The sequence below is a fragment of the Hippocampus guttulatus genome, chromosome 4 (assembly GCF_054856545.1).
Source record: "Hippocampus guttulatus isolate MCC_2025c chromosome 4, RoL_Hgut_1.0, whole genome shotgun sequence".
Classification (NCBI taxonomy): Eukaryota; Metazoa; Chordata; class Actinopteri; order Syngnathiformes; family Syngnathidae; genus Hippocampus; species Hippocampus guttulatus.
Window position 1 is genome coordinate 24,001,542 of NC_141264.1, and position 13,927 is coordinate 24,015,468.

The 13,927-nt window shown below is 43.9% G+C and overlaps 1 protein-coding gene across 3 annotated transcripts in view; it reads left to right on the top strand.

Moving 5' to 3' along the window:
* The window catches only part of shisal1b (shisa like 1b), a 44,165-nt gene that overhangs the window by 11,779 nt on the left and 18,459 nt on the right, over window positions 1-13,927 (top strand). For 2 of the 3 annotated variants that reach the window (XR_015100605.1, XM_086108255.1), the window contains exons 2-4: window positions 8,541-8,786; window positions 10,327-10,540; window positions 12,311-12,607. Coding sequence is in view for 2 of the 3 variants with exons in the window: in XM_086108255.1 (XP_085964381.1) it covers window positions 8,720-8,786; window positions 10,327-10,540; window positions 12,311-12,607 (578 nt within the window). In the remaining variant the exon portion in view is untranslated. Of the gene's footprint in view, window positions 1-8,540; window positions 8,787-10,326; window positions 10,541-12,310; window positions 12,612-13,927 lie in introns of those variants that run through there. The other variant, XM_086108254.1, reaches the window with a different exon arrangement.

Consider the following 13,927-nt stretch of genomic DNA (forward strand, 5'->3'; position numbering starts at 1 on the left):
AATGGGTACACTGTAGATGGGCTTGTGGAACAGGATTTTCTATTAAGGTGGTTAACAAATGATAAATGTTAGAGTGCTTTTAGCTGTTAGTTGAGACAAATGTTTGATCACACACGCATTTATCGTCTAAGTAGTACGTGTTGCCAATTCAGCGTGTGTGTGTGTGTGTGTGTGTGTGTGTGTGTGTGAGAGTGAGTGTGGGTCTAACCATTTTGCTGTGGTCGCTACAGGGGACAATAACAAAGATGATAAAGCGGCCGTGTTGTTCTCGCCGCAGCCTTGTATCTCTGTCCTCATGTCATAAGAATTTTCTTCTTGTTTTTTTGGGGGGGGGGGGGGTTGTTTTTTTCAATTCCCACAAGGCTGTTTCTTTGGTGCTATTTTAAATCCAGGGTCAGGTGGGTGACGATCGGGAACCCTTCCAAGAGATATACCACGCAAGCCCCGACTGAGGTGTTAAAGTGAATCCGAGCAAACAATGGCTTATGTCTGAGAGGTACTCTGCTGTCTGCATGCATCATAGATGACAATTTTCTGCAGGAAAACAAAACAAGGCCAAAACAAGGACAGCTGCTTATGTAAATCCTGTGGTACCTGTTTCACTACAATTTGATTTCGCGATTGAGATCAATTCATATTTGGAACAATTTGTTCCACAAGCCATGAGGGTGAACCACTTTTTAAGGGGGTGAGCGAGCTGGAGCCTCCTTGGATTGGTGTTATTTGGGGGGGGTTTAACACATTATAAACATTTTTACTTCGCCCACATGTGGTGGCACATGAATTGCTTCGTCATGTTCCCTTCAATAGAGCAGCGGCACATCTGATGAGCTCCCTCTTTGGCTAGCAACTCCAAAGCAAAAAATATATACAAAGCAACAGTTCATAACTCAACAAATTTATAAATTGGGACGCAAGTCAAGATACGACTGTGCATATTTGAAAATAGTGTCGAACACAGGTGTCAAACTCAAGGCCCTGGAGGCAGATTCTGCTCACCGCATCTTTTTATATGGCCGGCAAAGGCCAATCGCGTATGAGTAGGTCAAGGTTCTTGCGAAAACACCAACAATGCAAATTGTCTTCACTTTTAATCACGTTTACATTTTAGATTTTTTTTTTTACAATCCCTTTTTAAAGTAAAGAAAAAAATGATGAATGTTGAGTTGTGAAATGAGATTTTCGTAAATTATTTTTTACAGGCCCCTTTCAAAGTGAAGAAATAGTGAAACGTTTTCTTGTAATGACTTCTGAACTAGCTATCCATAAATTTATTACCCCCCTATGAAGGAAAACATAATTATCATGTAGGCCACAATAAATTAGACATCGTTACTTGAGCTAATATCACAATGTGCAAGCTGGCTGGCTAGCTAGCTAGCTAGCTAGCTATTGATCAGCAGCGCAGCAATGTCCTCATACAGCCACATGAATTATACTCAAATAACTGAGAAGCCATTGTATATCATACCATCCAGAGTCAGGGTTACGTGAAATAAAAAAATGTACACAGATACAAAACCTTGCCCACCGCACTTCAATTGCAAGCAGGAACAAGTCGAAGTAAAAAACAACCTTTTGCTCATCTTAATTTAATAAATAAACGTGACTTTGGTTCCCCGTGCTTAGTTTTTGTGGGCTATCACATAGTCTACTTTCGATCTCATGCACTGATTTGTTGGCAGCCAAGCAGATTGATCAATTGTCACTGACGGCCTGTGTGAAAGTGTGAAAACAGAAGAAAAATCACTTCTCAGAAAAAAGGGGCCGCCATTGGTCTTCTGGCCACCATGTATTTCTACCTCATTTTTTTCTTGTTATTTTGGTTGATCTCTAACGTTTAAGCCTTGAGAAATCTCAAAGTTTTTGGTCTTGCACTCTACTATTCACCAGTGGGGGGAAAAAAACCTGATTTGCATGAGAGTCGTATAGCATGAATCGTGTAGCATCATGAATCGCCATGTAAACGCTTCAGTGTGGAATGTCAGCCTTGACCGCTTTGGCAGTTGGACGCTTTTCCGTCGCAGAATTATTGAGGCTTTCTCATTTGTGTCCAAGAAAGCATGGCTCTATTCTAATAAATCACTGCTTGACCCTGAGTGGGCGGGAGCCACATGTCGCTTACTCTCTGCAATTTGTGTCCATGACAGCTGTAAAACTGTGACTGCTCATTTTCACCAGTGAAAATTTAAGGTTGCCTCGCTATTATGACGAGCCCAAGAACTCGTGCATATTTATGATTCAGAAACGACTTCCGCAAGAAGACAGGGTGGGGCGCCACAATGCATCCTCCTGCGTATTCTCGGCTGCTATAATTACACTTTCACTCAGTTTCATGGGATTGCTTCGTCAGAAAAAATTTCAGCACCTGCCGTGCTTTTCAAATGCTGATTTGAATGGAAATGAGGTGCTGCAGGGAGGCCATTTCATTTCGTTGCAGGTACTGTCTGAGATCAAATAGCTAAACAACTGTCTTCTCCTACAGTGGAGTAGATTGGAACAGCTGGATACCACGCTTCACTTTTTCATTCCAGAGGCACCCAAATTTTCCATTTTGGATTTTGGAGTCCAAGGGAAGGCAAAGAATGGAATCTTTGCAGTGGTGGGCAGCACAGCACGTCTCCCTCACTGACTTCCTGACATGTTCCAAAAACAGGCATGGTATACAGTAGGTCAATTGTGGACTCTAAATTCTCTAGGGTTGCTTGTTTACATATGTATTTGGGGACAGTTACATAATATTGAGCTGGTTGGTCCTGGCTGAAGGATTTTGTTTGTATTTTCAGATTTTTTTGAAGATCACAAAGCCACAAAAGGAGTTATAAAGATCTTGCCAAATGGTAGAACAATACTTTAATTTTTTTTTTGTCTTGTTAGGTTAATAGCGAAATAGCCTTACACAGTCTGCGCGTAATTATTTTCTGACACGCAAACATGTGCCCCACCGGTTGCCTTTGACAAAGCAATTAATCAATTATTCCGTTTGTAGTCTTGACCGAATTTCACGGGTTTTCCTTTACCTTTCATCCCAAAATGTTGGTAAAAAATTTGTATTGTTGATGAAAACATGAAAGTTGTGGAATTTTGGGGGGGGACAGCAACGATATTTTGGTTGAATTCAGAGCTGTAAAACCGCCCTTTCGAAAGTGACAATCCCAGAATTGTCATCACGTAAGATCTAATAGTGCATTAAAAAAAAAACTCCAATTTGTTTACATTTTATTTTCCAAAAAGTACAACAATACTGTATTTGTATAGATTTTTTTTGGTTGGGATAAAACCGCCCCCCCCCTGCAATTTGGGGATACATGCTTTATACTGCACGGCTATAATCCAGGATTTTCCCAGAAAATTCAGAATTTCCAAAAAAGCCTCCCTCTTGAATTGATCACGTATGAATTGGTAGTGCTGGTCATTTTTTTTTTTTTCCCCCACCATGATTCTCCAGTCGGCCTTTGCCATTCGCAAAATCAAGGCGGCGAGGAGGCCAAATGGCTTCCATCTCAGTGACAGCCCTCAGCAGGTAGAAACACAGCGAGCAGATGCGAGTTTTATTAGCATCCGTAAAGCTAACAAACCATCAGCGGTGTGAAACAGAAACAGAAACAGGCCACCCGTGCTGTTTGGTGTCTGCGGTGCACAATAACCCAGCCCATTCAAACAGCCTCGTTGGCGCTATGGCAACCCCGCTTTGTTATCCCCCCGCCTCCTCTTTGTGATTTTTTTTTTTTTGCGCCCCCTTTTACACCTCTCGTTTTACTACACTGCTAATTAATTGATGTTACGCTCACTCCTCGTATCTGGCATGACGTCAATGTCTCCCAGGCAACATCAAGCCACCAGACCAAAACAATCTGCCGCCTCTGGTCTTTATTTAGAATATTGGATGTGGAAAATTTAGTCAGCCGACCGATCATATAAATCTCACTGTCGGGGGCCTGCTTGTTGTGCACGTAGCTAATAATATCAAGAGAGGCAAGTATGTGCATTTACTTTAATCATGTTGATTATTTAAGATCATATGTTTTATTTCTTCAATTTTGTGGATGCATGAAAGCTTTTTGTTCTTGGGTAGCATGCACTCCGCTCCCAAAGTATCGCAACAGAGGCCAGTTCCTTTATTTTTGCCTTCGACTGGAAATATTACGGTTTGACAAAGACGAATATGAGACGAGATAAATGTGATAAAAGAGATAAAAATAGCACCTCATGCTCATTTTTTATCGGTTTATAGTTTTACGGCTGCAATCAAACCGTAGGGATTTATAAATTGGTGATTGATTTTTTTTTACTTGCAGTCAGAATTGGCGATTTTATTACAACATGCCACCCAAAGCAGTAATGGAATATATTTTGTTTTGTTTTGTTTTAATAGTCAGTTCTTCACTAATTAAATTCATCAATCCTTCTTCAATACTGATTACAGTCTAGTAGTTTTTGTACTTTTTTTAATTTATTTTTTTACATTTTGTCCATTGCCGTCAATGTTTTGGGTTACAAAATTGTAATAATCAACATGATTCTATGTTTAGGATGTCCAATAGTTTGGCAGAGGAGGGATGCAAGTAGGGGGTGCTTCATTTTCTAATCATGAATTTAAAACATATCTTGAAGAGATTCGGAGAGAACTTTTTAAGATGTCACACTGTTTTTCAATTTGAAAATCAAAATTTTAATTTTTAAAAAATTTTTATTATCACGCTGTTTTTAATTTAACTTTTTAAAAGATGAGCATTGCAAAAGATTGGCTTTTTTTTTTGTAACCGTCCATTATCCAGATCGCTTGTCCTCATGAAGATATACACAAAGATGATAGATGACATATGATAAGTGTGTGTGTGTGTGTGTGTGTGTGTGTGTGTGTGTGTGTGTGTGTGTGTGACACCTAATCAACAACAGCAGACGTTTCTTAGCAGAAGCCGTCCTGGTTGTATCTGAACTGTTTCCTTATGTTGACTTCCAGTGTATTGGATCGTTTTTAGCGTGTTTCCCACAAATCACTTGAAGCGGCCCCACTCTTCCTCTCATTTTCCTGCTCGCACCTCAGTGGGAAAAGTTTGGACATCCCCCGATTTCGGCATTTTATCACTCTGGTGTGGTCCGCGATAAAAACGATGATCATCAAGTCACTTCATGGTCTCTCTGCTCCCGTGTGCTCCACCGCGGTATGAAACGGGGAAGGGTCACCTCTCCCCCATCTGTGGCTTGTTTGCAGAGAAGTGAGTGCAGAGGGCCGTGTTTAATAATGGCTGAACAAAGCGCCGTACATCCACGGGGCGTGTGCCCGCCACGTGTTCTGAGAATAGCGCGATGTACTTGCGATGCTGGTAAACGACAGCTCGAGTGCGAAGCGGCTCTCAACGCAAACGCTGGAGCGGGATATTAACAAGCTCCCGGTGTGTAAAAACAAAAAGCTTGCGTTTACTTTGTCTGTCATGCTCACTTGTGCTGGCACAGAGAAGCATTAAATGACCAATTACTGCGGGTGCCGCCGAGGCTCTTAGAGAGCGCACGATTCATCGCAACGCGGCGGGGGTAGGGGGGGGCGGACCCCAATCTGCCAGAGGTTTGATTAAGGAGCGATTTTGCGAGAGCAAAAAAAAAAAGCCTTGTGTTGCACATCTTCGTGCAAGTTGTACGCGTTGAAATATTAAGGTGCCCGTCTGACAAGAGACTACTTTGCTTTCTATAAATTATTATTAATTCATCGCGGCCGACCGGCCCTTTTAGTTTTGTCACTCTGTGAGCATTTTTATCCATCAAATGCGCAGAAGAAGAATGCCTTACATTTTGCGGCAAATTGTGGGACAAAATGCAGACAGAATACGTTTTTCTTCTATTTTTGGCATACCCGGTACAATGGAAACTTCCTCCTCGCCTCAAATGGAAGAGGTAGCTCTATTCTATGAGCTTAAACGCAAACGCGGCACTGCCTTATTGTTTCAGTTTTGGCGTTATTGATAATGTAACCATTACCCCCTTGCTTTTGATTCCTAATCCTGTCTGCATTCCATATTCCATATTCTGGACCGCTTTATCCTGGGGTGCTGGAGCCAATCCCAGCTGTCTTCAGGCAGTCGGCGGGGGACACCCTGAACCGGTTGTCAGCCAATCGCAGGGCACACAGAGACGAACAACCTTCCGTGCTCACAATCACACCTAGGGACAATTTAGAGCGTCCAATCAGCCTGCCATGCATGTTTTTTTGGAATGTGGGAGGAAACCGAAATACCTGGAGAAAACCCACACTGGCATGGGGAGAACGTGCAAACTCCATACAGGAAAGCCAGAGCTGGATTCAAACCCGGTACCTCTGCACTGTGAAGTTGCTTACCACTCGACGACCGGGCCGCCACATTTCATCTTTCTGCGTGGATATAGCCGCTAATGAACAAGCAAAAAAAAACAAACAAACCCAAAACAAACAAAAAAAACATAAAGAATTTCTTAGGATTAATTCCTGAAATGCTGTAATTAGGCCAAACTGGCATTTTGTGCCTTCCTGGATATTTCTTTGTTGATTTTATCTAGTTTTGAAATTATAAATCAAGATAAAATAGTGTCAAGAACTATGACGGATGGATGGAGTGATGGGCACACAGGGGGAAGAAGGGGTAAAAATATGCGAAATGCCACCGTAACAAGTCTCCCGGGATGTCAGCTGCCCGCCGTTTAGAGGACGGGACAGCTTGTCTAATCTGGCGTGCTTTTTAAATTTGAGCGGGACAGGCCGATGCGCGCGAGGCTTTGTGTGCGTGCGCGCGCGCGTGATTGCGTATGTGTTTGTTGAAGCTATCAGCTCATGTTCTTTTGATAAGGCAATCCGCGGGAGCTGGAACAGATCGAACTTTAATTTCCTTGAGCACGCTCCATTAATAAGGTACATTTTTCATTAGCTTTCCAAGTCATGCAGATGTACTTCACCTGTAATGTTGTGCTGCTGCCCTGACGCTATAACTCATAAAAATGAGCGTTATGTTCAAGTTCAGTGGAATTTTTTTCTTCTCCTCCCAGAGGACATCATTGAAAAAGAAATACAGTTGTGCCTTGAGATATGAATTAAAATGCTGTCCCGAGGTTCGAACTCAGAACTTTGAAGCAGCCACCGTGCTGCAGACTCCTGAGTCTTGCATATTTTTACAAATGCAGATTTAAACATCTCATTACTTTTCCCGCAAGCTAAGACTGTAAATTAAAAAAAAAAAAAAATAGAAGCTGGCCTTCGTGACCTACGAATAAGATTTCCTCATCGAAGTATTTTAACTTTCTGTCTCTGCTCTCGTCGCGCTCCAAAACAAACCTCCGCGGCGTGTTCACCCGTTCTGCCTTCACATGGAGCGCTTGTTTCTCAGGCGCGCGGTGACGAAACGGCAGCGAGCGCTGATGCAACCGCAGAACTTTTAAGGACAAAAATAAAAGTGTTCCCTCTTTTCAGACGGGTGCTCCTCAATTATTCACAACACGGGTTTACAGTAACTACAGTGCACGCGGGTAGAGGAAGCACTCATCTTGAGACGCCCCCCCTCGGCCCTTTCCTGCACATGCACTGAAGGAGCACGTCAGAAATAGTCGTGAAATATTCTGAAAATAGAAGCCAGGTATACTTGATGCTTCCAATTCTTACCTCTCTCAAATAGGCACAGAAAATGTTTCAATGTCCTTTTCTCATATTTCATACTGACTAGCTGTAAATGGGGCGGCCCGGTGGCCCAGTGGTGAGCGCGTCGACGTGGTTAGCGTGCAGAGGTCTTGGGTTCGATCCCCGTTCTGGCCTTCCTGTGTGGAGTTTGCATGTTCTCTCTGGGCCTGCATGGGTTTTCTCCGGGTACTCCGGTTTCCTCCCACATTCCCAAAACATGCATGGCAGGCTGATTGAACACCTAAAATTGTCCCTAGGTTGTTCTGCCCTGCGATTGGCTGGCAACTGGTTCAAGATGTCCCCCGCCTACTGCCGAAGACGGCTAGGATAGGCTCCAGCACCCCCTGCGACCCTTGTGAGGCGGCCCGGTGGTCCAGTAGTCCTCCCTCTGTGGAGTTTGCATGTTCTCCACGGGACTGTGTGGGTTTTCTCTGGGTATTCCGGTTTCCTCCCACATTCCAAAATCATGCAGGGCAGGCTGATTGAACACTCTAAATTGTCCCAAGGTGTGATACGGTATCATTATACCATACCGCAGCTACGTTACAATTTAAATAGCCCACGAAAAGAACAAATGAGGCGGAAACCAGGCTACTAAATGTTGTTGTTTTTTTCACAGTTTGAATACATTGCTTGCCTACGCTTTAAGAAATTTGATTTTAGTGCAGGAGTGCCCAAGTCCGGTCCTCTCGTTTTCGATGCCTCCCTCCTCGGACACACCCAATTTTCCGCTCATCCACAAGCCTTGCAGAAGCTTGATAAGGATCCTCATCATTTGAACAAGAAGATTTTCAAACAAATCATCAACATTTCAAGCCACGAAGTGTGCAGTCGGTTCTGGAGAAAGACCAAACACAATCTCCTAATCTCCTCTTTGTCTTGCATGTCTTGTTCCCATCAGGGGTCCTGATCTCCAGCAGCAACAGCAGAGGCATCCTCATCATCATCATCGAGCATGTGAGAGGAGCTCTCAGCATGCACAGGATGACCAGGTCCAGCTCAAGCTGAACCTCTACCTCGGTCCCAGCCGAGCTCCCTGCCTCCTGCAGCCTCCCTCCTTTTCCACATGACCGCGAGAAGATGACTATCACCAGTCGGCAGTCCTTGAATGTCCTGGCGGTCATCTTCCTGCTGCTGTCCACTGCAGGTTGACACGATTTTATTTTATTAAGACTGAGAATGCGGTAGATGATGGATGGATGGATGAAGACTGAGAATGCAGTGAAGGGTCCCCTTGAAATTGCAGTTTTGAGGCCTTTCCCTCTTATCAACTTAACGCGCATGGACTATTTTAGTCTTCAATTAACCTCAAGTGATCGCCAGCATGGTGGCAAACAAGTTACATTTCGGACAAGTATCATACCTACAAAAGGATGATGAAAAAAGACGGAGAAAACACGCTTATCGCTAAGCTAACCTAAAATTGACATGGGCTAAAGATATACGACTAATCCGGTATTTGAATTTGGCTTTGCAAGGGCCGCAAATGACAACAGATTTCTCCCAACAACCATCAAGCAAGTAAAATTAAAAGTAAAACTATGACTACTGCTGTGTTAGCGAGTCCTCTAGGTTTGGCTGGAAGCAACTAACATGAAATAAATTAAACTGCGCTAACCGAGTAAAAAATGTTTTAACGCTGTAAATAATTTAATCTCCAAAGTTAACACTTACATTTTGGCAGCTTTAAAAATTAGGCCTAAAAATCAGGAAAAATCAAGCCGCTCTGAAAGCTTGTAGCTCGCCACAGCTAGCTTGCGAGCTAACAGGCTTGTGGAGTTCCTCACAGCAAGCTCATTTACAGCGTCACCTCCGCGCTTAAGGGGTTGAATAACAAAGTTGAACTGTTCTGTAACATATGACATCCAGGGATGAAAGGGGTTTTTTTTCGACGGTTCAGCACAGCTAGCTAGCTAGGTCCTCTATTTAGTTGTAGAAATGGGCTGAGTCATAATATTTAACTCAATTGCATGAAGAAAATGGCCCGATTTTTTCCCCCCTCAAATTCACATGAATGGAGGTTGTTGGTTTGAAATTTTTTTTTTAAATGTTTTAAGTTGTGTAAAGTTAACCAAATTTTAAAAGTGCGTTTGAAAAAATTAAACAGGTACATTACAAAACAGCTGGGGTCCACTCAAGGAGCCATTTTGACACTTCCTTTAACAACCCTCATTAATAGACTTTATCATCCACTTTTGCTGGCTCAGCCTTCTTTTTATATGCGCCAGGATTTATGGAACGCGCAGCTGCAAATGAGTCCTCTTACATCGTCCGCAACATGTGTAGCGTGCATAAAGGTCGAACGAAACGCTTGATGTGGCTTCGCTCATCCTTCCTCTCTCACCGCTGCGCTCACTTTTCTCTTTCATGGCGACGTTGTCCTCGTCGAGGCTGAAGGTGGTTGTACCGCATCAAGCAGATTACAACCTCTTTTGAAATACTGATCTACTGAAGACGCCGATCGTCTGCATTTGAAAGTGGACCTTCATTTCATTCTTTGGCTGCCTTTTGAAATCTGGGGATAAAAGCAACGACAAACATCAATTGAATTATGCATAAATGAGAAATATTCTGTTCCCCGCAACACACACACAATTTTAAACAATCTACACAAAGTTTACCCGTTGACAATATATGATGGACGCTACACTCCATTTGAGTTTTTTTTTTCCCCGCCTCTTTTGCAGCACTTTCAGCTCACTACCGGGTGTGCGAGCCCTACTCCGACCACAAGGGGCGCTACCACTTTGGCTTCCACTGCCCCCGACTGTCGGACAACAAGACGTACATGTTCTGCTGCCACCACAACAACACGGCCTTCAAGTACTGCTGCAACGACACCGAGTTCCAGATGCTCATGCAGATCAACCTCACGACCACCGCCGATGGCTATTCGCACAAGTAAGTCACAGTACTCGATTACAGACGATATCTGCACTGTGAGCGCAAACCACTGGACCGCCCGGCCGCCCCATTTTGTCTCTCTTTGTTTCTTTTACAGTAAAAATCCCTCAAGGAAACCAGGTTTCATCTTGGCATCCTTCCCAATTTTTGAAAATGAAAAAAAAAATGTTGATGAAAACATGGCTTCACAGATACCAACACCATTTTAATCCGCATTTGGATTTGGCTCCAAATCAACACGGGCTACTTTAGCACTGCACTTTAGAAGTGGTTTTGATTATTCACTAAAGTCATTTCGTATTCAGTACACACACTGTGCATGAGTAGTCCTTAGAGGTTATGTTGTTTCCTCTCTTGTCTCAGAGAGCCCCCCCCCGCAAAACGAAAGACCCGCATTCAAACTAGGACAAGGGCTGGAGCACCAAACATAACATACTTGGGCAGATCTGTTTAACACGGCAAGAGTAAAAGCAATTTATTTCACAATGGCCTTGGCGCATGTCCGCGCTCCTTCACAAACACTTTATTTTCCCCCTCAAATGACAGCGCCCCAGAGCGCACCTTGATGTTTTACAGGCTGAGCAGAAATGTACTTCCCGTTGTTTGATTTGATATAAAGTATTTTTAGTTATGACTATTGGTGTATTTTTAAGCGTCCTTATTGATTATTTCATGATTGAGTCGCACCTGACTGCAAGGGGTGTCAAACCTGAAATCCAATATGCAGCACTCCCAATTGATATGAATCCGTCGTGTGTCTACGATGCACTGGCGTGAACACATTCGAGCTGAGGGAAAAAGCAACGTGTGTGCCATCAGACACTCTCGGTTGGAGGACCGGCTGTCAAAAACGCAGCTTGCGCCACCGCTAATGCCCTCCCAGCGTGCCACGTTGCCCTGCAGCATCGCATCCGATGACATTTCTTCTGTGCTCCCGCTGCTCCGTGAGCAAAGCGAGCTGGAGCTTTAACGCCAGTGGCCGCAATTCCCAACTTATTCTCCTATCTATTCACTCGTTCGAGAACATGGGTGTGGTCTTTCTGTCGACGCGGTGTCGAATTGGGAATTAACATTTGCTTTTGTTGCGAGGGCAAGATCGATGTCGTCAATCGATGTGTTTTTGTTTGCTCGCCTCCTACCATGACTTCCACACCAGCCCGCATGAAGCACCTCTCTCGGATTCTAACGACAATAACCGACGCAAAAGGAAAGGAAGTGTGCACACAGGCTAATGAAAGCATTTCAAATACACCCACAACTTGGTTGACAACTTCCCCTAGCAATCAAGTCAAGTGCTCCTTTTCAGAAGCGATCGTGAATCTGTCCGCCGAACAAAACCCACTGCGGCTACAATTTCTTTTTTGGCTTTGGCGTGACAGCAGGTGTGTCACACCCCCGTGCGGCATGTGCTTATTTCTGCATGATTGTGCCTCTGCGGGATACATACATACAGTGGAGTCTGACAGCAAGACTGACTGTCACTCCAAAGTGGCTGTGGACTTTCACCCGGCCCAGCTTCCCATGTCACAAGTGGAAAAACTCGGCGCGCGGTTAGTTTGGCATAAATTAGTAGATGACGGGGCGGAAATTCCGAACGGCTTACTCACAGAAACATTTTCCGATAGGCGTATAACAAAAGATTTACTATGTTGTTTAGTTTCACTCTTGACGGGTGGTGGCGCACCAGTATACAAGCCATTAAAATGTCCGTTTTCCATTATACGCCCCGTTAAATATCCAGCGTGTAATGCGTCCATTTGTATGCAGTAATTACACGGCGCTGGTGGGAGTGTGGATCTACGGCTTCTTCGTCATGGTGCTGCTGGCTCTGGACTTCCTCTACTACTCGGCCATCAATTATGAGCTTTGCCGGGTCTACCTGGAGAAATGGGGCCTGGGCGGCCGCTGGCTGAAGAAGGCCCGCAGTCAGTGGCAACGCTCCATGGAGGACGAGGGCCAGGCTCAGGCTCCGCCCACGGTGCCCGGCCTCTACCAGCCTCGACACAGCCTCCGAGGGGAGAGCCACAGTCCCACGCTGCTGCCCCACAACACGTCCAGCGCATGGTGAGTCACTGCGGGGTGCGGGACGCGCTGGGCGGCACCGAAGAGGGCCGCTATCCCATAATATACAAGTGATAGGGTTTCACAAATCACCTTGGTAACAGCCAGGAAATTTGTATCAGCGATGACTTTATGTGTCCCTAAATGTATTTTTGATAATAAAAAATGTCTTAACTTTTATTTTGGGGGGGTAGGGAACATCTAAGTTTTTTTCTTAGATATTTTCATTTTTGATTTTTAAGTTTGACCAATAAAAACGTGTGCAATTTGGACTTTGCCATGCAATAGAAATTATAGTGATGACATTCCAGAAAACAAAAATTATACCCGTTGCTGAACCTAAACCTGAATTCACAAATATGAGTAAATATATTATGGAATAGAATAATATATTTTTTATATTGTTAGTATGAAAATCTGATGTGCTGGAGAAAAAAATGCAGTTTCAGAATCAGTGAAAAAAAAAACAAATCTAGAAAGGTTTTTTTGCATCTGATTGAAAAAAAAATGCCATGTGTTTTGTTGATCAATGTAATTATGTGAAGGAACATTTCAACATCCAAAACCACAATATCATAAAACTAAAATAATGTCAAATAGTTCACCCTTTTTAACCAACAGTGGAAATAATAGAAATAAAAATTATAGAATAAGTTACGTGGTCCTATCATGTACAAGAGAAACGTTTTTTACATTTTTTTTTGTCTGAGGCCTCATGTGAGCTTTGTTTGCGCACTCAAGATGATTTACAATGTGACCCAGGAACCAAAGGAATTATCTTGTCTCCTTTCAGGAGCCTTCTTGTTGGAAGCGATGCAATCATGCTGAGCAAAGTCACGCTTGTGTCCTGCGCACTCAATTTCTCCTTCGCTTTCCTAGCAGTCTGTCTGTTTCCGCCGTCCCTTTCAGGCCATGATCATTTCACCGAGCTGTTTTTTTTTTTTTTTTGACAAATGACTTCTACGGCTAGAGATGGCAGAGCGGAGGACGTTTCGGGAGGCATCCTGGGTCCCTTCCGCCTGCTAGAGAGCCGCTTAACTAAGAGTGACGCGTCCGCGGGGCCTCCTCATTAGACATCAGCTCAGCTCAAGGCGATGCCGCTCATCAATCCTGTTGACTGGCGACGAGAACTCGCCGAGCTGCCTTTAAGGCGATGAAAAGGAAAAGATGGTTGAGAGAAATGCTCATTGGCAAAGTGGGCCACAGAAACGTGCGCTCAGCTAAATTATGCTCATTCATGCTGTTGATTGCTTCTGTATGACTGATGCGTGCAGCGTAAGCAGGACATACAGTGGTACCTCTACTTACGAAATTAATTGGTTC